This window comes from Heterocephalus glaber, unplaced genomic scaffold, assembly GCF_053883595.1.
Source record: "Heterocephalus glaber isolate CG9 unplaced genomic scaffold, H.glaber_assembly_v1.0 deba00001497, whole genome shotgun sequence".
NCBI classification, from domain to species: Eukaryota; Metazoa; Chordata; class Mammalia; order Rodentia; family Bathyergidae; genus Heterocephalus; species Heterocephalus glaber.
Window position 1 is genome coordinate 27,757,748 of NW_028258320.1, and position 26,379 is coordinate 27,784,126.

At 38.1% G+C, this 26,379-nt stretch overlaps 1 protein-coding gene across 12 annotated transcripts in view; it reads left to right on the forward strand.

The window, feature by feature from the left end:
• The window catches only part of Fam13c (family with sequence similarity 13 member C), a 124,101-nt gene that overhangs the window by 40,552 nt on the left and 57,170 nt on the right, over positions 1 to 26,379 (forward strand). For all 12 annotated transcript variants that reach the window (XR_002387251.2, XR_002387250.2, XM_087184819.1 and 9 more), the window contains one exon: positions 17,004 to 17,067. Coding sequence is in view for 10 of the 12 variants with exons in the window: in XM_087184819.1 (XP_087040945.1) it covers positions 17,004 to 17,067 (64 nt within the window). In the remaining 2 variants the exon portion in view is untranslated. The remainder of the gene's footprint in view (positions 1 to 17,003; positions 17,068 to 26,379) is intronic.

Consider the following 26,379-nt stretch of genomic DNA (forward strand, 5'->3'; position numbering starts at 1 on the left):
TATAACCATGGCAGCATCACCCCAGGGACTTTGTGATGGAACTTTCAGAAAAATATATTTCAAATTATTACAGGGATTGTGAAATTTGATGAACAGGTAAAAGAAGATCTGAGGCTAAAAACAACTTTGAGTCAGGTAGCTCACATTCCTATAAGATTCTTCTTCTGTTTTAAGCGAGCATAGGGCCAGGTTTGACTATATCATGCCCAATAGAATCTTGATGGAGACATGCTACTGTAACAGGACACACCAGACCTCAGTCTGGCCCAAAGTGAAGGAAGAAGCCAAGCTAAATCTCAGCAGATGTAAAATGCCACCTTCTTGGAGGTAAGGCCTAGGGAGAAAGTTATCAACATAATTAGCTCTGCAAGGAAGGGAAGGAACATCTTTCTGTAACAAGGAACTGTCAGCCATTCACATATCACTTGGGTAAGACTTGAAGGAATAGTCTTTAGAGAATGAATTCAATCTTGTCAAAGTGACATTTTAGAGCTGATTGATAAGTAAGGGATAAGTATTGATCTTCCACACATGCCAAATAGTTTTATACCTACAGTTTGCAGAGCTTGTTGTATCTTGGGCTCTTTCTAAAAGGAGGCTTTATCTGAATCTGGAGGTGAGCTCAGGTAGATCTAGGAACATTCTTGCTAAAGTTTAAGTGTACGTAGACTGTATCTGTTTCCTAATGTTGCTGTAACAAATGACCACATAAGACATGTGGCGTAAAACACAAATTTATTATGTTGTCGTTTTGGAGGAGAGAAGTCCAACATGGTTCTTAGGGGCAAAAGTAAAGGTGACAGAAGGACTGTGCTCCTTTCTAGAGGATGTGAATAAAACCAGCTGTTTCCTTGCTTCCTCTTGTTTCCAGAGGCTGCCTGTGTCCCATGGCCTGTGGCCCCTTCCTCTGTCTTCAAAGCCAGTAACATTGTATCTCTGGCCTTTCTTCTATAGTCACATCTCACTTTGATCATCGGCAGGAAATATTTTCTTGTTTTAGGGATTCATATGATCACATTGGCCTCACTAGGATAATCCAGGATGATCTCCTTTTCTCAAGATCCTTAGCTTAATCACATCTATAAAATCTTTTTATATGTAATGTAACATGGAGGGAGATCAAGCCAAGGATGAGGACATGGATATCTTTTGGGGAATCATGAGTTCTGCCTACTATATTTCTGTTTATTTGTCAAGAGCAAATCCATAAAGCATTTATCAAATAGGGCTCAGGACTCAAAAAAAAAAATTAAAAACTCCTCTTCTGACCTATTCTACCTGTAAGTTTGCTTGCTCTTCTGAATTTCCTCATCGGAGACAACCTCAGATTGTTTAAGCCTGATTCATCCCTTTTCATTGCACCCTCCACCCATTTGTCAAGCCCCCACCACTATATTTTATTCCTTAGTATTACAGTATGGTATGTCAGAGATCTCTTATTTGGTGTCCTACTACGCTTGTCTTTGGTGTGGAGGCATATTTGGCTTGTATGCTGTTTTAAAATACTTTGAATCAATATTTATTTGGAAAAATCTGAAGATGGGATAATCCAGAGTCTACATTCCTGCAAGGCAACAATAAACTGGAGCTGAGGAGACGTTTTCCATTTTTCACAATTCTCTTTAGCTCTCTCCATTTATTTATACTCTGGTTGATTTGGTTGGTTTCTGTAGATATTTGATTTATAATGCCTGCTTCAATCCTTTTCTTCCCAGCAACTGTCCATCCTGGGAACTCTGGGGCTGCCTGAAGTTAACTCCTAATATGGTGCTGGCTGATGATGTCTTACTGCTACTTTTCCACAGATGACATGTTCATATTTTAACAGAATTTCTGTGCATGTCGTGAAGGATACTTTACTACTCTGGCATGCTCCTCAATGCCTCGTGCTTTTCAAGATTGTAAGATTGTAGAAATGTAAGATTATAGAATCACATTTAGTTAGAACTAGAGGAAGCCTTATTAGTGCCTTAATACAATTCTCTATTCTATAGTTGGGTTTCCAGTGAGATTGCAATTTGCTTAAGTTCTCACTCCCGTGCTAACAGAAGCAAGCTAAGCACTGTCAGTCTGTTTAGAGCAGCTACTTGATGAATATGCGAAAGTGTAACTGATTTCCATAGCAAAAGCCAAGGCCCATCCTGTAAACCTTCAAATAGGACAAAGGAGAATTGATGAATGTCAGAGAATACTAATGAAGTTGGGGATTTCTTGCCCAGCTAAGTAAATTTACTTTTGGGAGTGATTGACTCACTTGTATTTAAAATATTGTATTAAAATTTATGATAGAATTAAACCTTTAATGTCATTAAAGACCTTCTCTATATAAACTGGAGCTATTTCATGGTACTGTCTCACTATTAATTAGATCGATGGTTACATTAGTGAGTTTTAGTTCATTAGCTTTATCTGGAAATCCCCTGCTAGAGGAGGTTGAAAATTCTTAGGGAGAATAATGGACTTTGATGGCTACCAATATTTTTTGTGATATCTAGATGAAAGAAAAAGTTGGAAGCTTTGTTGCTTTATAGAAAGAGGAAGTTTTGTTGGCAGTAGCTTTTCCATGGGGGATAAATCCTTTCATCTTTTGTTTTTGAGATGGACAACTTGTGTGTTTTAATAGCCAATTGTTTCTTAAATGTTTTTTCATAGAATTAAGTAGTCATAAAGAGTCCTGCTAAAAAGAGAAAGAAAGAGGAAGAGAATGAACACCCAGAGATTTTTTAATAATGCAAAGGACATGATCCCCCTTCTTGGACAGTACTAGAGCAGAAAATCTGCCTATTTTTCTTCTTTCTCTTTAGTGCGTGCCTACGGTTTTGTTTTGTTTTGTTTTGTTCTTTGGTACTGGGGATCAAACTCAGGACCTTGTGCTTGCGAGGCAGGTGGCAGAACCACTGAGCTAGATCCCCGGTCCATGGGTTTTGTTTTTTATGAGAGGGACAGGGATGAGATAGAGATTTAAAAATAGCTTGTCTTCACAATATTTTAAAATCTTGTCTCAAAAAAGAAAAGAGAAGGGAAAGGAAAGGAAAAAAGAAAAGGAAGAAAAAGATATGTAGAAAGGAACAGGGAAGAAAGAAAAATGAAAGAAAGAGAGAAAGAAAAAGAGAGAAAGAAAGAAAGAATAAAAAAAATTCATGGTCTTATGTCTATCAAGTCACTTTGGTCACTTCACTCAAATTTTCAGTCCCCTGTTCTAACGTAAGGAATTTGGGTCAAGTGCTTCCTAATGCCGCTTCTGGCTCTAACACTGAGAATGCTTAACACTAGATGTTTAAAGGATTAGACATCGGCAGACTTTGAGAGTACAAGCTCTTGGAGACACAGATAAAAATAATTCTCCCTCCCTGTTGTAGAGCACAAAAATCCCACATGAAATCCTAAAACTACTGATTGAAAAAGAGCCCATGGTTGATTATTGTGGGAATAAAACCCCCTTTTTTAAAAGGAATTTGCCATGGATAATTTAATAAATTGTTAGCATTTTCATCACACAGTGGTTAGGCATAAAGAAAAGGGAAAGTAAGAAATATTCTCATCATCATAATAACAATAACAATAAATTATTGGAAAGTGCAGAAAATCTGTAGGACATCATGTCTCTTAAACCTACCACCATAAAGAACCCGAGTTACTGTTGTAGTATTCATTCTTTTTTTTTTGGTACCAGGGATCGAACTCCAGACCTTGCGCTTGCAAGGCAGGTGGCGGAACCACTGAGCTAGATCTCTGGCTGTAGTATTCATTCTTATGTTGTTGCTATTATTTGATGTTTGCATAAAAAGGAATTGTGTATGATAGGGGCTTCCTGTTACACTGGGATATGGATCAGCTAGAAACATTACTGATTTCAAACAGGCTCAAGAGCAGAAAAGTAGGCCAGAATGTGTTATATATAATACTATGCCCATTCAATATAAGATCAGTAAAGAGAGTATTCAAGTAGTAGATTAATTATTATAAGATGAGTTCACTTGTGGCTGAAGTTAACAAATATAATTTTCTCTAACAAACACAATAACATACAATTCTAAAAAGAAATTATGTTTTATCCTGGTGTCAGGATAGCCCTTTGTTAGAAATAGTTCCTAGAGACAAAACAGAAAACTTTGTCCTTAACATCTTATCTTGATACCTTTCTTGCTCAATGTGGAATAGATTTAAGAGAGAAATTTTAGTAATCACTGTAAGAAACTGCATGTCTAAATTTAAACCTAATTTAGAGTTTTGATCAGCTGGTTAAATTAAGTGTTCCATGCTCTTGAGCCACTAGAATGAGGCTGGTTTTAAACTTATCCTTCATCTTCTCAGTAAGGCCATGGCTACTCCTCTATTTCTGTTACAGTATTTGTCAATGAGGTTATTCCTTTTCAAGATTTACACATGCATTATGTATAGTGAAACATACAGTTTCTGGCCACTCCCTCTATATGTTTATTTTCTTCTATTCTTAACCAATACTGGATTAAAATTTTGAGGGATTAAATTTACAAGTATATTTATAAAATGTATGAGAAATACATTGCTATAAACGTGTTTATCCCTTATATTTTTCTGTATCATCAAATCCTCAATATCATATTTAATAGTTATAAAATATCACATTGTGTGGATATACTGTCATTTTTAACTACAGCATATTTGATATTTTGGTTACTTCCAGGATTTTTATTTGCAGATATTGTTGTAGAGCAAACATCTTTTAAAGCATACCTTTTATGTATATCTATTATATTTTCCATCATTTGTGTTCAAAGGTCAAACTGTCTAGGCATAGGATTTGAAATGACTAAATGAAATGTGACTTAAGATACAGAATTCCAAGTTATATGATCATGGAAGACAGGAAAGTTGTGAACAATGGATAACTTTGAGAGAATCAGGTGTCAGGTTATGTGGCTGGATTGTTGTATGGGTAGAGTCAGAGACAGTGGCTCTAGTATGTATCTGAGTTATTTCAAACCAATTCCTTCTCTCCGTACCGAATATTCACTAGATATTTTGGTTTCACCTACTAACCCCACAGTTTTTTCATTCAAACTGGGCTAAGAGCAAATGGCTGTAATGTTCCCAGAGTCCATTTGGAGGTCATGTGAGGGACAGAACAATTTTTCTGTGTGTGAGACTCCCTCACATATGTGAAGGGTTTAACCTGTAGAATGCCAGGGGGCATCTCTAGTCTCTGTGGCAGACACAAACAGCCCTCACATTTTCTACATGTTCCCTAGGGACCATGCCACACCTCTTGTTACCCTGTTAAGAAAAGCCAATTTGCATGATGGATATCTTATTTAAAACCATTATTTTACATGGGATCTTTATTAATGTAGGCACATGTTCATCATTTATTCAGAAGTGGAAAAAAGCAATTAAATACCAGTATTACAATGCAGTCTTTCCACTTAATATATATAATTATGTGTAGAAATATACTGAAAAAGTCATAGATCAGTATTTTATTAGTGATTTCTTTTGGGTTGGATGATTGCAGTGATTTAAGAACAATACTATTTGTTCATTGTTTCCCAAGTTTCCCCCATTGAGGCCCTATTAAGTTTGGAATTGGGGAAAGTGATAAATTAGTAAATTTCTGAAAAATAATAGAACATACTGTTTCTCTGGCTTTGGCTACTTGCTTGCTTATTTATTTATTGTATCTTACTTTGGGACAGACAGGACTATTAGTAGAGTATTAAGAGAGAATGGATTTACTCTTTATATTTGATAACTGGGAGAAACTTAAAAAGAATTTTTGATGGGAGTTGTGCTTTTTATAGTTTGGTTAGTTGGGATCAGAAAGCAAATAATAAAGATTATTTTCTTAGGGCCAGGTGATATTTAAAACCAGAATTTGTGCCCTAGCCACCTCCTTCCTTGAAAGAATGACTCTGTGGATAAAAGCAGAGGATAGTTTTTTCTTATGCTCTTGATTAGTGTAAGCCTCTCAGGGGCCCAATGATACAGAGTTCTTACCAAGCACTCCCATCACCCCAGGTGTCAGGAATAAAGAACATTCTAAGGTCCTTTCGAATAGGATAAGGTCCAAGAGGAGAAAGTTTGAGAAGGCATAGGCACAGGAGTAAGCCAGATGTCAGAGACTTCTTAGACAATGCCTTGAATTTAGCACCAAAACAAGAAAGCAATATTAGCCACACCCAGACTATTGAATAAATCCAAACACACATAATAGAGCCCTTGGGGACAGCCTAAAAATGTATCCAAGAAACTCTAATGTAGAAAGGAAAGGGTTTGGCAGTAGGCAGACCTGGATTCTATTGCCAGCTTGGCTACTTCCTTAACATATTTTCTAACCTTTCTGGGCTTTGACTTTTCAGTTGCACAATGGAAATGAAAATACCTACTTCCAAGAGCACTGTTGTGAGGATGAAATGAGACCCTGAATGTCTACCTCCTTTCAGGGTCTGGCCTGCAGCCGGTGCTTAATAAATTAATGATACTGGTCTCCATATGACTAGCTCCCCTCACTTCATGGAGATCTCCGTCCAGCTCCACAGTACTGACCTGTGGACTACCCACACATCCCCTTCACCTCTAATCTCTCTTCCTTCTTCCATTTATCTAAATTCTAATACTCTCTCAGAAGCCAGCTCTCTCCCAGCTTTCTGCAGTTTTCTCTTTTCCCAGAAGTTCATATTAATCTCTACAGTAAGAAAGTGTTTAATTGAATTAATCAACATAGTTAATCTCAAGTTCTTTGGTTTATGTCTTCAAATAGGATAGAATCATTTTTCCTTATAATGATTTTGAATGCACAGTTCTCACCATAGTGATGAACAGATAGGTTCTGTAATTTAGTAAAGTTTCTGCTCATTGATTCTTAGGTAGGCAAAACTTTGGAATTCAAAGTTGCCCTCCATAGTTCTTTTTTTTTTCTTTTTTGGTGCTGGGGATCGAACTCGAGTCCTTGCGCCTGAGCAGCAGGGGGCAAAACCACTGAGCTAAATCCCTGGCCCCTACCCTCCATTGTTCTATACCTCTCTTGGCCATCTTTCATTATAATCCTTTATAGAAACAGGCCTTTTACAAACTCTAGTTTGTTTTTTATACACTTGCCTTTTGCCTACACTGTTTTTTGTGCATTTGCCTATCCATCCTTCACAGAACCCAGGGTACTTTCATGATCCTGATCTTCCACTATCTTTAAGGTAGGCTTTAGCTTCTCTATGGTTGAATAAAAAATTATGTATACCTTGAAACTGTTTATTTTCCTGTATTGCCAGTTGAGATTCCAATGATTTGGATTCTTCTGCTCAAGTTGTATATGTGATTAAAATATTTACAAAATAGCTTGTGTAGTGGCTGTACAAGTGGTCCTAAATGATGGCTACAAATGGTGGCAGTTGGGAAAATGAGCATCAAGAAAATGGTCCTTTCCAGTGAGCAAATTCTTGCAACCTTACTGATCTTGTGCATGCCAGAGGGGACCCAAACTGTTGTGAGCCAAGTAGTTACTTTTTGGTAATGGTAGCATTTGTAAGTATAGGGGTCAGCGTTCCAGTAAACAATAGAAATTAATTGAATCAGTCAAGGAAAGAGGGTCTGGTAGCTTATACACTTCAGGTAAAGAGTCAGGCCCTGAGAAGAGAAAGGATTAGGTCTAGTTCATGAACTGTTTGAATCTCAGTGACAGGAACTTGTCCCCCTGAAGTGTCACTATTGGATTATCGAGTATGAATTGCTTTCCACTCCTTCTCATACCTTAACTACCAGAGAAAAGAAATTAATGGGCCCAGCTCAGGCCACATATTCAACTTTTCCCATGGAACAGCTCCCTAGAGCAAAGAAAGGTTAGTGTCAGAAAAAAGTGAGTTGGAGATGAGAACCACTGACAGATAAAATAAGTAGAGAATTAGGTGACTTAGGGGGCAAGGGAAGAACCTGGAACTGGTACAAGAAGATAATTAAGAACCAGCTTTAAGATAATTGCAAGAAAGAGGCTATGTCCTTTGTCAAATTTGAGTGAGACACAGGTATGGAGAGACTGGGGCTTCTCTGACCTGCCTTTCGAATCACTAATGCATCAGCCCAGACAAGAAAGCTGGAGAGAGAATGTATTATATGTTGCTGGTAGTGGCCAGACTAGTCAGGGCTTGGATTTTGGATTTTGTCTAAGTCTAAAGGGAAGCCACTGGAGATTATAAATAGGAAAATGAGATGCTCAGGCTTACTTCTTAGGGCTGCCACTCTGGTTCTATGTTTTATACTCAGGGAGATGTCTTGCAAGCTAATATATCATCCATGTTGGAGGTAGATGTGGCAATGAAGATGGAGGGAAAAAGGGAGGTAAAGGTTAGAGACCCAGGACTCTTTTGAGAAAGGAAACCTTCACTAGGGCACGGGTAGCACTTAGGCTTGTCTAATATCAATGCCTATTCAAATCCTCTGTGCCTCTTTTTAAATATTATTTTGTTTATAGAGCCATTCTGATTCATATTTTAAAAGTTAGTGTTGAAAGTCTGAGTACAGTTGTATTATCACAGAGCCTAGTGCAGTGAACATTTATAAATATCATCAAATGTTCCCCTGTCTTTCAAAATGGGGCCCCCCACCCACTGTCACTTGTGACCCTCTGTGGCCTTCACTGTATCTACCACTGAAATAAGTCATCTGTGTGATTAGCTTCCTTTTTCCTGACTATAAGCTCCAGAAATACAGAGATTGTGTCTGCTTTCTCACTTTGTTCACTGTCTCGCTTTAGCCTTCTCCTCAAAGGAGAGGCTGGGAGGGAGGTGGACCCAAGGAATAGGAAATACAGTGGACCCTTGACTTAGAAACTCAATCGGTTCCTGAGGGCTGGTCATAACTAAGTCAATACAGCTGAGGTCTGGATGTTTATTTGGGTAGATGCTATAGATAACAAGATGACGGCAGATGAATCTTCCATTAACCTAAGTAATCCAAGTTGTTCATATGTCTGGCAGGTTGTAACTTGAGGGTCCACTGTTAACAGCAGGGGTGGAGCTTAGTAGGGTCCACTCTGGGGTCCCCCCAAAACTGTGGCAAAAGTATCTCACTTACGCTGTTGACATCAGGAGGTACACACTCCACTCTACATTGGCAGAAGGCCCCCAAGGGGAGTTGACTCTGCACACTTGCATGCCAAGGGAAGAAGCTCTGCTTAGAAAAAATCTTGAGGCAGAAAAGTGCAGTGATTTGGCAGGTACATTAGGTGGGATGATGCAAGTGAGCAGAATGGCCTGTGGAGCCCAGGGATCAACTACAACCATTCTGTCTCCTAGGCTGAGCCCCACCTGGCACAGGGAGCAGGTGTCTGCTAATTGTTTACTAATTAGTGGAGTGAATGAGATGATGCAAGCAGAGTGCTTTGTAGCCTGCTCGCAAACCCTGAACTGCTGTCCCCATTACTACTACTAATGCTCTCACTCGGCCCCCAGAAACAAATCTACTGGATGCCAATGTTTTCAACATCCTTCCCAAACTCTTTCTGGTTCATGGGGTGATTTCATTCACATCTGTGGCCACTCTACCTGCTTTCCTCTGCCAGTCCTGATGCTGCCTGTTGGGCCAGACTCACTGCTCAGCCATTCTTTGGACATTGGCATGGTCCTGGCAGTTTCTGAGCTGTTTCACCAGAGAGAGGAGCAGAGGAGCAGAACTTATTCCAAAGAATCTTGGCTGCCTTGTGTTTAGGATTTCTCCTTGTGTCTCCAGGGACACAGAATTTCTCTCTCTGGGAATGTATCCTCGCAGGTCAGAAACATCAGATCACTCTTGTACCCAAACAAGTCTCTCACCTGTGTCATTTAGCCACCAGTGTCCTTCCAGGTATTGTGCTTGTCCTTTAGGGTAATGTTTCCCAATTAATAATCCCTTAGAATGCTTGTTAATTGCACCTTACCATTCTGCTCCCCTGGAAAGTCTGATTCAGTAGGTTTAGAGTGGGGCCCAGGAATCTCTGTTTTAATAGTACTAGTCAAGTCTGATCTCTAGAGAAGTGGAGGTGGGCGTAGGGTAGGACTTGGGTTCCTGCTACTGGGAGGGTATTAATTGGGGATCAGCATTCTGCTTCTAGCCATGATGTCCTTGTCCACTCTACAGGAGTTTGTTGGCCTGAACAAGAGGATACATGCATTAGAAAGTCAGTTCATGAACATCTATTGACTTCTAATTCTGTTTTATTTCAGTGGTCTCTGGGAATAAGGTCAAACTCTGTGACCTTGAAGCTGGCTGGCTGTTCAACATTTAACCTCAGTCCTTTAGCACAGAAATTTCATAAGAAGCAGTAAAAGAATATTTTTAATATGGCTTAGACTCCCTAGTGAAAGGAACTTTATATTAACCAGTATTAGTTGTTATTGTTACTAATAATATTTCTAGAATTTTTGGCATCTTGTCTCTGTCTGCATATAGAGCTATTGTTTATATATAAAGAATGTTTTGCTCAAAGGGTTGTCCTCTTGGGATATACCTTTTGTTTTCAAAAGAGTTTCAGGAAACAACAGTCATACAGCCAGCCAGCAGTCATCCGGGTATACATTAGTAAATCCCAAGTGTTGCTTTCTAATACAGAAGCTCAGTTTAATGCAGTGGAGTATATTAAATCTTAAAACATGATCTGAGGTTGGTTTCATTCAGTCTTAAGGCTTTCAGCATTCTGAAAAGTGTATTGGATTGTGTCTCTTTTACTCTCTTTGCCCTGGTTTTCTAATTTGTGGTTTAGAAAGCCACTTGATAATCTTTAATGGGTATTCTCAGGAAGAAGTATTTGCTATGGGAATGAGAGTCATTCTATCCTGTGGGCTCTGCTAGCATGATACAGGTGTAAGAAGCAGCTTTGAGGGTTGGGGATTTAGCTCAGTGGTTCCGCTGCCTGACTCACAAGTGCAAGGTCCTGAGTTCGATCCCCAGTACCAAAAAAAAAAAAAGAAGTAGCTTTGAGTTGTATTATGATCATTGTACCCAGTCCAGAATATACTGGAATTGGCAGCTGCCTATTACACTGGGATGAATACTTTTTTTTAACAAACATGAATTCCTGCTATAAGAAAGGACTGGCCCCAGATTTAAAATTTTAAACAAGACTCATATGGCTCCTGCCCCGTAATGTTTACCATTATGAGAGTCAAACAAATCATTACACAAACATATGATTAGGCACTAAGAAGCCATTTTCTACTTCTACACAATGGAAAAAGGAATATCAAAATACAGTAAAGATGTATAAAAGTGAGGTGTTTGAGACCTATCTCTAATGCATAAATGAGTTAATTAGGAGAGAAAATGGACAGGAAAGAGCATTATGGACATGGGGAGAGTCCAGCTGAAGGCATAAATTATAAAGGAACATGGTACTTCCAAGGAGCTGGAAGAATGTCAGGTTGACCAAGCACAGGAGAGAACATGACACTAGTGGAGACTGAGGAGATGAGCAGATGCTAAATCTTCCAGGAGGCTATAAAATACTTTCAGGATTTTGGAATTTATTTTAAGTGAAGTGTGCAAAGGGTAGTGACAAAATTTTGTGTGGGAAGTTTCTTGGAGAGAGTAGAGGGGGGAATAAGGGAGCTAGGGAGAAAGAAACTTTTGTTGTATAGATAGTCCAGACGAGAGATGTTGGTAGCTTGGGCTAACATTGCAATGGAGAAGAGGAAGGGGTGATGACACATTCAAAAGTTATTTTGGATAAGAAACTGAAAGACTGGTAATAAATTCATTATTGGATTTGAAGGAGAATATTGGCTCAGATAACTTTCAGAGTCTTCCATGAGCCATTGGCCAGATAGGAAGTTTTCACTAAGATAGGGAACAGTTTCCTCTACTAATTTAATTATAGATGGTGAAACTGTTGATATAAATAGAAAATCCTGAGCCAAAATGTGGCTTTTTTGCAAATTAGCACATCTTGTGGTTTAACACTGTCCTTAGGCCAAGAAAAATATTATAATGTTTGGTTGGTTTTGCTGCTTTGAATTCCATTACACTTCCCAAGAGAGGTCCTCTAAAGGATAACCCTACAGGCTGACTCAGCACATGCTTTAGGGTCCCAGGAAAAGAGAAACTCCAACAATTTTTAGAAAAATTACACTGACATTGGCTGTCCACAAATGTAGAATCATAAAGTCCAGAGAGAATCTCCTTTAATATCTGCATGCAATTAAAATTTGCATTTCTCTGTTGAAAATACTTTGTATTTTGAATTAGATAGTGGGGTTGTTGGTGGTGGTGGTAGCAACAGCAGTAGCAATGGTGGCATGTGTGGTGGCAGTGCTGGTACTTGTGACAGTGGTGGTAGTGATTCTGGTGATGACAGAGATGGTCTTGTTGGTGATGTGTGGTGACAGTGGTGGTGATGGTAGCCATAGTAATGGCGATGGTGGATTTTGGAGAACTCACACACTCATGAGTATTGAGGACCAAATTGGCCTCTGAGAAGTTGGCTACATCTCCTATTGCTGAAGCCTGGGCTAAGAGAGCAAGGTTGTAATAGAATTGCCAGAGAACTCTCACTTATTCATCTTTGCCCCCTCAAGAAGCATATAATTAACGTAAATGTATTAGGCACTTTCCTATTATTGTTGTGGATGGAAGGAGGTAAGAGAATTGGAGGGCGTATTTTCTGTGATAGAGCTTTTGTGTATAGGCAGCTTCCTGGCAGGGTTGGTTGTATATGGTTTGAGGAGTATCTTTAAAGATTTTAGAAAGAAGGGAATTTGTGGCAAGTAGCTACTGTTCTAGTTCTCCTCTTTTCACCACTATCCTTTTCCAATGAGAAGCTGCTATTTCTTTTTCTTGTTCTATCATGACTTTTATGTTTTCAGTCCACTGTTTTCATTCTTCTTGTCTTTGTCACTGAAACTTTCTGACAGTGTGAGTTTGGGTGGTTCTCTTGTCTGCCCTGCTCTTATGCCTCTCTTTCTTTTTCTCCTCAGTGTTGAGCATCTGGTGCGTGATAGGCCATCACTAATTTCTTTCTGTTCTCTTCTGTCCTTCCAGGAAAATACACATTCCATGAGGGCAGACTGTGCTTTGTCTACTGCTTTCTTTTCAACACCTGCAATAGTACTTAGCACATAGTCAGTGTTTAATAAATATTTGTTAAACGAGTTGACAAAATTATTCAACTACCTGCTTTATAAATAGGTCAAATGGATATAGTAATGCTAGTGTCAGGGCTGGAGATTTAGCTTAGTGGCACCGTGCCTGCCTTGCAAGCACAAGGTCCTGAGTTCAGTCCGGTACCAAAAAAAAACTTTAATAAATAAATAATGTTAGTCTCATATGGTTACTTTGGGTATTAAATAAAATGATGTGAATAAACTTCCCAGCATACTCAGCCTGGTGTAATAAGAGCTGATGAATTGTTAGATTCCTTTTAATGTTCATCTTTCTTATAACTTATTTCTCTTTAGTATTTAGAGTGACAATTCTGGTTACCTTCTTGCCTCCTTAGTGATGCTCTTGTATTTCTTTTAAAGGCTTGTCTTTCTTTTGTCTCCTAATACAGTTTGTTCCAAAGACATGCTCAGTGGACCTGATTTCTTCTCTCTTTCATCTTATTAACAAGAATTGTATTATTATTATTAAAATATACAATTATCCCAATTATGTAAATATTCTAAGATGATGTTTTTATAATTATAAAATCCATGTATTATGTTTACTATAGATAACTATAAGATAATTCATATTCATGAATTATCTTATAGTTATCTATAGTTATTCATTATTCATGAATTATCCTTCATTTCATGAATTATTCTATAAGGTAGCTATTAATTATCTTCAATTGACAGATGAGGAAACTGAGCCTTAGAGAGGTCAATATATTGTTCAAGAATACACACCTAGTAAATTATAGACCAAAAATCACTTGCATCTGGGTTCTAATTCTTTATCCATCCATCCAAAATGATACATGTACCATGTCAGGAACCATAGTAAGAAAAAAACTGGTATAGCACCTGCCTCCATGACCCTACATATGACCTCTGTAATTATCATCACCGGTGCAGTGCTCTGCTGACACACTAGGGTGTTCTCTAGTTCTCAAGTGAACCCTCGTCAGTGAATTTTACTTCTGTATTTTAGCCTTACCGCAAATTTTGAATATCTATCTGCACCCATGAATTGCCTGTCTTTATTGCCTTTCTGTATGCCCCCAAATTACATATTTTTCTGCCTCCATTAGAAAACCCACCTGCCATTTTCTTTGTCATACAGGCTCAAAATTTTGGAACAGTTTCTTTCATTCTGTAGTTTGAACTCACACTCAAGATCTCTCGGTTGCTTTTGTTTCTGAAAATACCTCTTACTTGTTTCTACCTCTCTGGTGCCTCTCTAATATTCTAATATCAACTCATGTGCCCTGATCCTCAATTTCCTGAAATAGTCTCAAGGCTGTGTGTTCATTACTTTTAAGATTTCATTAGATTTTAAGCTTCCTTAAAGGCACAGACTCTGCTTGTTCGTTGTTATTTCTCCAACATGGTAGCTGGTATATGGTAGATGTTCAGATGACTAGTAAATAGAAGAAGCACCTCTGATACTCTAGACTACATTTCTCAGACTTGTTCTGGAGGCTCATCTCTGGAAGATTATATAACTGTATTACATATAGACTCTTCTGTAATATATACAGTCTTTTTCACAAAAGACAGTTCTGCTTCCTTGCAGTAGTGTTTGCTAGTGGCTTACAAGCTTTATCAGCTGCTGCCATTCATTCACAGGGAACTGAGACCAAATCCCTAGTGAAATTATGTTTGAAAATTGTGAACTGGTAAATATTCACTCCATTAAAATAGCACTACTCTTTTATTTATCTGGTGCTACCATAACTCTATAGAAAAATAGTTTGAGAACTACTACAGATTATGCAGAAATTATGAACCACTCATAATTTTAGGTGTTAATGAGTATGATGTGTTAATCTCTGTCTCCAAGAGTCCTTTAGCCTATTTTGTAAGAAAGAGAGAATTTGGGTGTCTGAAGTGCTGACATCAGTATGTTGGTGGCTCAGGAGACTGATAGATGGACGGTAGGCAAGCCAGCAGTCTTCTTTCTTATTTGCTTCTCTCATTTGAACTGTCTATGCCTGAGCTCAAGATTGGAACCCTGAGTTTTGTCTCTTGCCCAAGAGGGAAATGCTGGTGTGCAGGTGTGGAAGGTGGCAGTCTGACCTGCACAATATTTTGGCTTTACCATCTACTTACTTTTCTCATTAGAAGTAAATTGTGTGCACAGTTAGCAACACTTGTGGCCTGAAAGAAATTCTTAATATTTTGAAGAAGTGAGGCTTATGACATTTCTAAATGCACATTTCTAAGTGCATTGTGACATTTGGGAATCATTAATTCTGTTGACCTGTCAGACAATATGTATACATTTTCTTCAAGATTCAAATTGACATAGAATAACAACTAGATAATTATATCCTAAAATAATTCTTTTTATAAATAACGTACTAAATCTCTTATTCATTAAGATAGCCGGCCTTTTTATAAATATAATAACTGTAGTTTAGTATGTTTATTATATAACAACATCCAGACTGCTGCAGGAAACTGGAATGTTATTGTGAGACCTGAGTAACTCCATTTTAAAGTTTTGGCCTCATTTTAAAATAAAGGTGGCCTAGACATAAATTCTAGTTCCAAAAAAACCCACAAGATACACTTTGGCCACCTACCTGTGATAATGTCCAACAGTCCCCTAACAACTAGCCTAACGGCAGCTAATCGATAACTGCCTCAATGTCCCAGATGCTCTTCTCCATGGCCTACAACAGCTAATCAATAGTTACCCCAATACCCCAATATCCCAGATGTTCTTTTCGATGACTTAAACAGCCGTTTACAGTTCAACGCACAAGGCCCAGACAATTAGGTTTAAACTTTCAAAACTTGCTAAATACTAGCCAGTTGTGTGATTTGCGTGTGATTTAAAACCCCGCGCCCTTTTCAAAACCCCGTGCCCTGCTGTAACCTCTATAAAAAACCCCTGGTGTTTTAGAGTCAGGGCTCTCAATCTTGACCCGCTGCGTCGGTGACAGTTGAGAGTCCCTGCTCGAGCTTAAATAAACGACCCTCGTGTGTTTACATCAAAATCGGTTCCTTGGTGGTCTTTAGAGACCTTGCAATCTAGACACAACATTATCTAACGTATAACATTGGGCCACAGAGTTTGACAAATCATCACTTGGACCTAAGTATCTGCCAGCAGTGGAGGTTTTTTAACTAAAGAAAATTAACTCAAAGTGATATGCTTTATTTTAAGTCCTTTTTCTTCTATTGGGAGCTATGCAGTGGGAAAACCCAGCTTCACTATGTAACAGCAATAACTAGGACACATATTATGTCAATTATGAGATAAAATGACATTTCCAAAGTTGACTTCAGCGGATAAATCTTTCTGTAACAACGGTATTGGATCACATCCGTTCACTCAAAAAAATTATTGAATTTATACTAGGTTCCAAGGATTTTTCTGTGTAGAAAACAGACATAATTAATACTTTCTTTTACATTTTAGTGTAGAAATGCCAATAAACACATGAAATTTTAGATAGTAAGATGTGCTAAGAAGAAAATCCACAGGACAGTATGCTGGAGAGGGAGGGTTACTTCTGGTTAGGACGGTCAAGAAGACCTCCATGTGAGCTGAGCTGATGTTTATGTGATGACAAGAGTCCATTGTACGCAAATCAGGGAGAGAAGAGTCTAGGCTCAGGACAGCAAGTGGAAAGTTGAACAGAGAACAAACACTGTGTGTAATGAAACGGAAGGCCAGGATGGCTGTAGGCTATGGATAAGAGGGAGAGTGGTAGCAGGAAGGCTGACAGGGTTCAAACCCCATAATGTGTTCTTGGCTATTGTGAGGAGTCTGAATTTTATTCTCCAGCTGGTAGGATTACACTAAGGGATTTTAACAGAGGCATGGTCAGATCTGTAGCCACTAGCTTCAGATGTGTTTTGTCAAAAGGTTTCTTTTAAATGGAAATAATTTTTCTTTGTATTTTATAGAATAGACCAGAGGGCTGCCATTTGGCCAAAGGATGCTTTTGAAACTCAGCAAGACTTAAATGAGGTAGGTGCAATTATTGCTGGTTATGTGAACATAAATTAGCCAATCATGAAATTTCCTATTCTATTTCACAGTACTAGAAATTCTTTTCAATTAAAATTTTAAGTATTTTTTTCTCTTAAGTAAACTTGTCATTCTTCTACTTCTGTGTTCAATTGGTGATGTTTTTCCTTGTTCTGAAGCAAACACATTTAAGATATTATTTTCAAGACTGCTTACCATGTCTTGGATATAACTCATGTCTAGCAGTCTTCATTATATGCCTTTCAGCTTTGATTTAGTACAGTATAACCGTGACTATAAGAGTTAAGGTTTATAAAGTTTTCTCTCAATTTAATTTTATCTATATCTCCCTCTTTCTATTTTTCCCACTGTCTTTTGCAATCTAAAGCATAATTGCAGTATTTACTCACTGAACATTATACAGGGCAATGTTTGCAGTGTGATCTTCTTACCTATACTATGAGAAATGAAGCCTTGTTTTCCAGTCCAAATGATTTCTCACAAAATTGGACATCACAACATTAGTTAGCTTGTTTTAGATTTTCTTTGAAATGCATAATTGAATTATAATGTTGGAAATCAATATAACATAATTTGGCTACTGGCTATTATGAATGCCTTGGCTTAAAACATTGTTTTGGAATGCCATGTCTGGTTTTCCTTGTCCTCATTAAATTAGAGCAGTGGGTGATATGTGATATATCTGATTAGGCTCATACCAAATAAAATAAAAAGACTTAATACTCAGATGCCTAGAAGAGAAACAAAGGACTTAAAGCAAATTGTTTGGCATTTTGAAAACTCATACTTCCTTTCTCAGCTCCCATCCTCATAAAAGTCATTAACTAAATTTAAATGATTGTCTTTATCTCCTTTTGATAGAACTTGGAAAAATGAACAGCCAAAGATAAACCAGATATCTGGTTAAGCCAAGTTAAAAAGCTAAAATTGCAAAAAAACAAAACCCCATAAACCTTAAGGATAGAACACAATATACTGTCAGTATACTGTTTACTTTTGTGTATGTGCATAGAGAAAGCCTTCAAATTCCGCCAATCTTATTCACAATGAGAAGTGTGAACAAGAGTTTAAAAGAAAAGAAATAAGAGCCTAAATCCATGAATGCAGCTGCTTGTCCCACTGTGAATAAGCAACATACTAGTTGTGAAGAAGCCATGTTTGTTTTGACATGTGACAAGAAAAATAAGGTAATTATAGGAGTCAGCTCATAATAATAGCTTTCTAGTATTTGGGAGAAACTCTGACTTTGAGCTAAAAACCCATGGAGAATGCTCAGGTTACTTGAGAGTTTTGATATTACAGTTGTGAAAACTTGGGCATATTTGAAAATCTGCCTTGCTGCATTTATTTGCAAATGACATGCAGTGTGCTAGCTCACTGTGCTGAGATTGCATGGGTTCAAGAGCACTGAGATGAGATATGTACTTGAAAGGGTAGACCCTGCCATGTTTTAAGTGTGCACACCTCCAGGCAAAGGGGGCGCTGCAGATCCATATTGGTTTAACACTGAGTGTAGGTTCAAAGTGGTTTTGTTCCACTTGGGGTAAATTGTATGTACAGACCCACATGTTTTTTATGCAGCTTCTGTTATGACCAAAATTTGGGATTCTGAAAGAGGCCTTAGAGAAACTTGAAGGGGGCAGAATGAGTTGAGTAGATGCATTGCAGCGAAAGTCCATATGATCACAATCATTTTGGAAAAAGTCCTGCAGAATGAAAGTCTAAAGTGTATCTTTCTCAGCTTTCCTCAGACTCATTGAACACCAAACTCTTTTGTGGAAGGACGCCTAATATTTCTTTAGGCAACAGAGTCCTATAGAACATAAATGGGAAACACTGCTCTAATATTTTTGATGGAATTGGAAAATACATAAAAGTGCACATATCATGTTCTTGCAGCTGGATGAATTTTTAGGAAGTGTGTAACCAGCATCTAGTTCAAAGAACAAACATAAACAGCATCCTAGACATATTCTGTAATTCTTTTTTTTTTTACTTAAATTCTTTTATTGCTATATTTTAGGTAGACAACACATTTACATTTCTCATTGGGCACTTGTACCTTTACATGATGCATCTTGGTTCTTATTTTTTCCCCATTCCTAGCCCTCCCTTCAACCCCCCCACCCTTCCCTATTTACAAAGACTTTGTTTCCATTTTTTCCATTTCTCATCATTTTTCCTTTCCCTTCTTTCCTTTCCCCTGCCCCTCCCACTACCTCTACCCTTTTGGACCCTTTCTTCTTATTTGGCATTATTGATTATTCTTTCTAATCAGTGGTATATTTTAGGTATACAATATAATGACATTCATCATTGGAAATTTACACCTTTACATGATCTCTCATGGTTCTTATTTTTCATCCTTGCCCAGCCCTCTGTTCAAACCCTCCACCCCTCCCTATTTACAAAGATTTTGTTCCTATTTTTCCATTTTCTCATATTAATCTCATTCCCTTCTTTCCTTTCCCCTACCCCTCCCACTTCCCCTTCCCCTTTGCCTCTTTTCTTCCTATTTCACATTATCTATTATACATTTTAGTCCTTATTTACACTTTCAGTTTCTCACACCAGAGAAACTATTCGGTATTTATTCATGTGTGTCCTATTTATTTCACTTAAGAGTATCGCCTCAATGTGCATCCATTTACCTATAAATGTCTCTAATTTCTCATTTATTATGGCTGAGTAGTATTCCATTTTATTAAAAACACCACATTTTCTTTATCCAGTCTCCAGTTGATGGGCATTTGGGCTGTTTCCAAGTTTGAGCTATTACAATCTGTGTTGCTATGAACATGGGCGCACATGTATCACTGTGGTATGATTCTTTTAATTCTTTGGGGAGGATACCCAGCAGGGGAATAGCTGAGTCAAATGAGACTTCCAGTTCTAGTTCTTTGAGGTATCTCCATACTGATTTCCACAGTGCTTGCACCAGTCTACACTCCCACCAGCAGAGGAGCAGGGTTCCTCTTTCCCCACAGCCCTGCCAGCATTTCTTATCGGTTGATTTCATGATAGCAGCCATTCTTTCTGGAGTGAAGTGGAATCTCAGCATTGTTTTTATTTGCATCTCTCAAATGACCACTGATGTTGAACATTTTTTCATGTATTTATTTGCTATTTCTACTTCTTTGTCTGAGAAATGTCTGTTCATTTCAGATGCCCATTTTCAGATTGGGTCTTTAAATTTGGGAGGTCTGACCTTTTGAAATTCTTTATAGATTCGAGGGAGTAGACCTTAGTCTGAGGAAGAGCAGGTGAAGATTTTTTCCCACATTGTGGGTTGTCTCTTCACACTGCTGGTGGTTTCTCTTGCTGTGCAGAAGCCTTTTAATAAGAAGAGATCCCACTTGTTGATTGTTTGTGCTAGTTCACGGGCAACTGAGGTTTTGTTCATAAAATCTTTTCCTACACCTATGTCTTCAAGGGTTCTACCTAACCTCTGCTCCAACTGATTCAGAGTCTCTATTTTAATATTTAGATATTTAATCCATTTTGATTTTAGTTTAGTGCATGGTGAGAGATACAGGTCTAGTTTGAATCTTTGGCAAGTTGAAGCTCAGTTTTTCCAGCACAATTTATTAAAGAGGCTATCTTTCCTCCAGTGAGGGTGTTTGTCTCCTTTGTCGAAGATGAGATGGCTGAGTGCATCTGGCATTGTTTCTGCATCTTCTAATCTGTTCCACTGGTCTTCAAGTCTGTGTCTTTGCCAGTACCATGCTGTTTTTATCACAGCAGCTTTGTAGTAGAGTTTCAGGTTGGGGATTGTGATACCCCCTGCCATGTCCCTGTTACCTAGAATTGCTTTTGCTATTCTAGGTCTCTTCTTGTTCCAAATGAATTTTTGGATTGTTTTCTCAAGGTCCATGAAGTATGCTGCTGGGATCTCAATTGGAATTGCATTCAATCTATATAGCAATTTTGGAAGCATGGCCATTTTCACTATATTAATCCTTCCTACCCAGGAGTAGGGGATGTCTTTCCATTTTCTAATATCATCTTCAATCTCTCTTTTCAGAGTGCTATAGTTTTCAGAGAAGAGGTCTTTGATTTCTTTCATTAGGTTGATTCCTAGGTATTTCAGTTTTTTGGATGCTATTGTGAAAGGAATTGTTTGCCCTATTTCTCTCTCAGTGAGTCTGTTATTTGTGTAGAGGAAAGCTATTGCTTTTTATGTGTTGACCTTGCATCCAGCTACTTGACTGAATTTGGTTATTAAGTCTAGAAGACTTTGGTGGAGTTCTTGGGGTCTTCTATATAGAGTATCATGTCATCTGCAAATAATGACAATTTGGCTTCTTCCTTTCCTATCTTTATTCCTTTTATTTCTTTCTCTTGTCTAGTTGCTGTGGCTAATGTTTCCAAAACTATATTGAACAAGAGTGGTGTTAGTGGACATCCTTATCTTGTTCCTGATTTTAGTGTGAAGGATTTCAGTGTTTGACCATTTAGTATGATACTGGCTGTTGGTTTTTCATAGATGGCTGTTGGTCGTTTCTCTAGAGGGAGACCTGGAACCCCAGAAAGCATCGACTTTTAAAGAAAGAAAAGGAGACAGCTTGGGGGACGAACAGCAGTTTAATTCCTCTGGCACTATTCGACAATCACAAAGGAAAGAAGCAAGGGTTTTACACATGTAGGAAAGCAGCTTAGTTATTCTGGCTATCGTCTTTCTGATTTTAACCTCTGGTGACAAATGACTTTACGTGACTCATAAAAGCTACAGGTGAATTCACAAGTCCCCTGTTTCCATTCACCAATCCCATACATCAAAGAACACACCACAGCCCTCTTCTTATCAGATAGTATCAAGAGAGCAGGACAACTTTAGCCAAAATGAAGCCCACCGGCCCACCACAAACATCACAGATGTGCATAGTGAGTCGTATCTCTCTTACCACCCGTAGAGTCATTGGGTCACGGTCCTCTGATCCCAGAAAATGGTAAATAAGAAAACTAGGAAAACCTATTTTTCTCCCATGAGACTTTTACAAGGTCTCTTAAAGTTTTCTGGCATTCTTTTAACAAACAGACTTGTGGAATTTCCCAGAAATGACTTAATTCTCTTAGTTAACAAACTACTTGTGATCTATTCTTACAACTAGATAGCTGAATTCTACCATTTCCCACAGATGGCTTTTATCAGTTTGAGGTAGAGACCATCTATTCCAATTTTTTGTAGGGTTTTTATCATAAATGCATGTTGGATTTTGTCAAATGCTTTTTCTGTGTCTATGGAGATAATCGTATGGTTTTTGTCCTTGGCTCTACTGATATAGTGTATTACATTTATTGATTTGTGTATGTTAAACCATCCCTGAATCCCTGGGATGAATCCCACTTTGTCAGGGTGTATGATCTTCTTGATGATCTTCTGCATTCTATTTGCCAGTATCTCATTAAGGATTTTTACATTTATGTTCATCAGTGAGATTGGCCTATAGTTCTCCTTTTCAGTTGAGTCTTTCACTGCTTTGGGGATCAAGACAGTGCTTGCTTCCAGGAAGGAATTTGGGAGTATTGCTTCCCTTTCCATGTCACTGAGGAGTTTATACACTAGTCGCAGTAGTTTCTCCCTGAATGTCTTGTAGAATTCAGCAGTGAAGCCATCAGGGCCCGGGCTTTTCTTAGTTGATAACTTTTTAATTATGTTTTCAATTTCATTGGTTGGATACTGGGTTGTTTAGAATTTTTAGGTCTTCTTCATTCAACTTTGGTAATTCATATGTATCTAGGAATCTGTCCATTTCTTCTGTTGTTTCCATCTTATTGGCATATAGGTTCTGGAAGTAGGTATTGATGATCATCTGGATTTCTGGTGGTCTGTTGTAATTTCACCCTTTTCATTCCTAATTGCATGGATTTGGGCCTTTTCTTTCCCTTTTCTGATAAGATTGGCTAAGGGTTTGTCAATTTTGTTGATTCTTTCGAAGAACCAACTCTTGGGTTCATTCATTTTTTTGTATCGATCACTTAGTCTCCATTGCATTGATTTCTCCTCTTATCTGTATAATTTCCTCCCTTGTATGAGCTTTGGGGTTGTCCTGCTCTTCTTTTTCTAGAAGCTTGAGGTTCAGCATCAGGTTGTTTAATTGGGCTCATTCTGTTTTCCTAATATGTGTATTCACTGCTATGAATTTCCCTTGTAAGACTGCTTTCATTGTGTCCCATAGATTCTGATATGTTGTATTGTTGTTGTCATTTAATTGTAGGAAAAGTCTGATTTCTTCTTTAATTTCCTCTGTGACCCATTGGTTATTCAGAAGTGTGTTGTTCAATTTCCACGTGTTTATGAAATTTTTTGAGTTCCTTTTGCTATGGATCTCCAATTTCATCACACTATGGTCTGATAATATACAGGGGATAACTTCAATTCCTTTGCACTTACTTAAACATGTTGTATGTGTGAGTATGTGGTCTATTTTGGAGAATGACCCATGTGCAGCTGAGAAGAATGTGTATTCTGATTTTGTGAGGTGGAAGACTCTGTAAACACCTGTTAAGTTCATTTGTTCAAGAGTTTGATTGAGTTCTAGTATTTCATTACTTATTTTTAGTCTAGTTGATCTCTTTGTGACAATGGGGTATTGTGGTCCCCCACTACAATTGTATTAGTGCATATATGACTTTTCATGTCTGTTAGTATTTGTTTTATATAGTTGGGTGCACTAGTGTTTGGTGCATAGATATTTATGATTGTCATCTCTTCCTCTTGGATTCTTCCCTTTACAAGGATGTAGTGTCCTTCTTCATCTCTCTTAATCAGTGTTGATTTGAAATCTACTTGATCTGCAAAGAGGATAGCTACGCCTGCTTTTTTTTTTGGTTCCTGTCACATGGAGTATTGTTTTCCACCCTTTAACTTTCAGTCTATGAGCTTCCTTTTGAATTAAGTGTGTTTCTTGTATGCAGCATATTGTTGGATTTTGCTTCTTGACTGATTCTGTCAGTCTATTTCTTTTGATTGGTGAATTGAGACCGTTAAACATTGATGGTTATAACTGAAACATATTGACTTGTCATTACCATGACTTTTTCTTTTTGTTGGGTTCTCCCCCTTTACATTTAATTTCTTGTCATGCCAGATGGGTTCGTTCTGCTTTGCTTCCTGGGGTTGTGATCCTCAATGTCTGTTCCTAGGATATTGTGTAAAATTCTTTGGAGTGCTGGTTTGGCATTCACGAAGTTCCTAAGGTGCTCTTTGTCATGGATGTCTTATTTCTCCATCAATTTTGAAAGACAGTTTTTCAGGAGACATCAATGTGGATTGGTGGTTGTTTTCTTTTAGGGCTTGGAATATGTCACTCTAAGCTCTTCTTGCCTTGATGGTTTGTGTTGAGAAGTCTGCTGTGATTCTGATGGGCTTTCCTTTGTATGTGATTTGTTTCTTTTCTCTCTCTGCTTGTAGAACTTTGTTCTTCTGTTGAGTTTCTGGAATCTTAACAATTATATGCCTATGTGTAGATTTTTTTTGATCAAAGCTATTTGGAGTCCTATATGCCTCACTTATCTGTATGTCAAGCTCTTTTCCCCTGCTTGGGAAGTTTTCTACCTTTACTTCTGTTCAGAGTTTTTTTATGCCCTCTGCACTCTCTCCTGTTTCTTCTTTGACTCCAATCTTTCTTATGTTATTGTTCTTTGCATCGTCTAGCAGCTACTGGATTGATTTTTCATGTTCCCTCACAATTTTGAAGTAGTTTTTCTTTTCCTGGTCACTAATTGCAATCTTATCTTCTATATCTGAAATTCTGTCCTCACATTGGCTCATTCTGCTGTATAGACTTTCAGTGGAGCTTTTCATCTCCTGGAAATCTATTTGCATCTGTTGTATGGATTCCATTTGTTTTCTATGTTGGGATTCCATCATGTTCCTCAGCTCCTCTCTAGATTTGTTAATCATGTCTTACACTAGGAGCACAATCTCTGCTGTTACTTGAGAAATTATTTCTGATTTCATTTTTTCCAGATCTTCTTTTGTTGCCAGTTCAGTGGGTCCAGGTGTTTGAGTATCAGAGTGTTCCATCTCATTTCCCTTTGGGGTTGCTGTAGATGATCTGGTAGTCTGGTTTTGAGATCTATTTACATGTCTTCTCATTTTGACCCGGGGGGGGGGGAAGCTGTTGGTGCCCACGTGGCTCATGTCCTCTGAGGCGGGAAAGGTGGGACAGTGGCTCAGAAGCCCCTACCTCTGGGCCAGGAGTGGCGGGACTGACGGCGGCCCAGAAGCCCCTTCCTCTGGCTGGGAGCTGCCAGACGGATGGTCTATTCTGTAATTCTTCCCAGTCACCAGTACTTTGTGAAGATGACTGTTTTTTGGACTGAAGGGATTTATTTTGCCTGTTTTTGTGCCTTTCATACATGGACTATGTGAAATTTTTTGTGTCTGGCTTATTTTGCTCAATATTGTGTTTGTGAGATTCCTCCATGTTTTCCGTATGGTTCTAGTTTTCATTCAGCTTGTTGTGACCTGTTGGATATTCTAGTTTTGTACTATTATAATCAGTTGTTACTAATTATAATTTTTATGATGAGGCATTTTCTAACCTCTCTGTACAGCTAACTTTTATAGGAGTATCCTTTCCAACACTAAATGGTAGAATATTTTGTTATATTAGTGCTATTCATCTCATTATTTCTTTTATTTATTTACCAACTCCCCCCAGGCTTATAGTTCTTTAAAATAACTACTAGTTTTATATCTGTGATCTTTCTTCCACACCAACTTGCAAGGCCAACAAAAGTAAAAGTAAAACAAAAGTTTCTTCAGCATCATGGAAAGATGGTCTATAAGTATTTACCAGATGTTTCCGTGGACCCTAATATTTTATATGAATAATAACAATGATAAGATGTCACATATGTGCCTTATACTTTCCCCAAGTTTCACAACTGACATTTGAACTTCTTATTCCTCATGCTCTGTCACTGATAAATGGAGCTTGGCTGTAGTTTGATTCCAGAGCCATACTAGACCTGGGGACCCTTTTGTCCAGCATAGTGATACAGTCTGTGTGTGTTTTCAGTTCTTTGTCAGGAGGCTGAAGAGCTTACTAACTTCTTGATTCCTTTGGCATGAGTATAGATTTGACTTCTGCCAAAATCACTTTCCTTCTGCCAGTCTAGAGCTTCCAGAGTTTGACCTTGGGTATTTGATAGGACTTGAGTCTCCATTTTGTTTACTGGTGTTGTCCTATGTTATTGAAGTTTATTTCTGAAAAAATGGATTAAATACCCTCCTACCATTTACCTGAAATTTCTGACTCTACCTCTGCATCTGGGAATTTT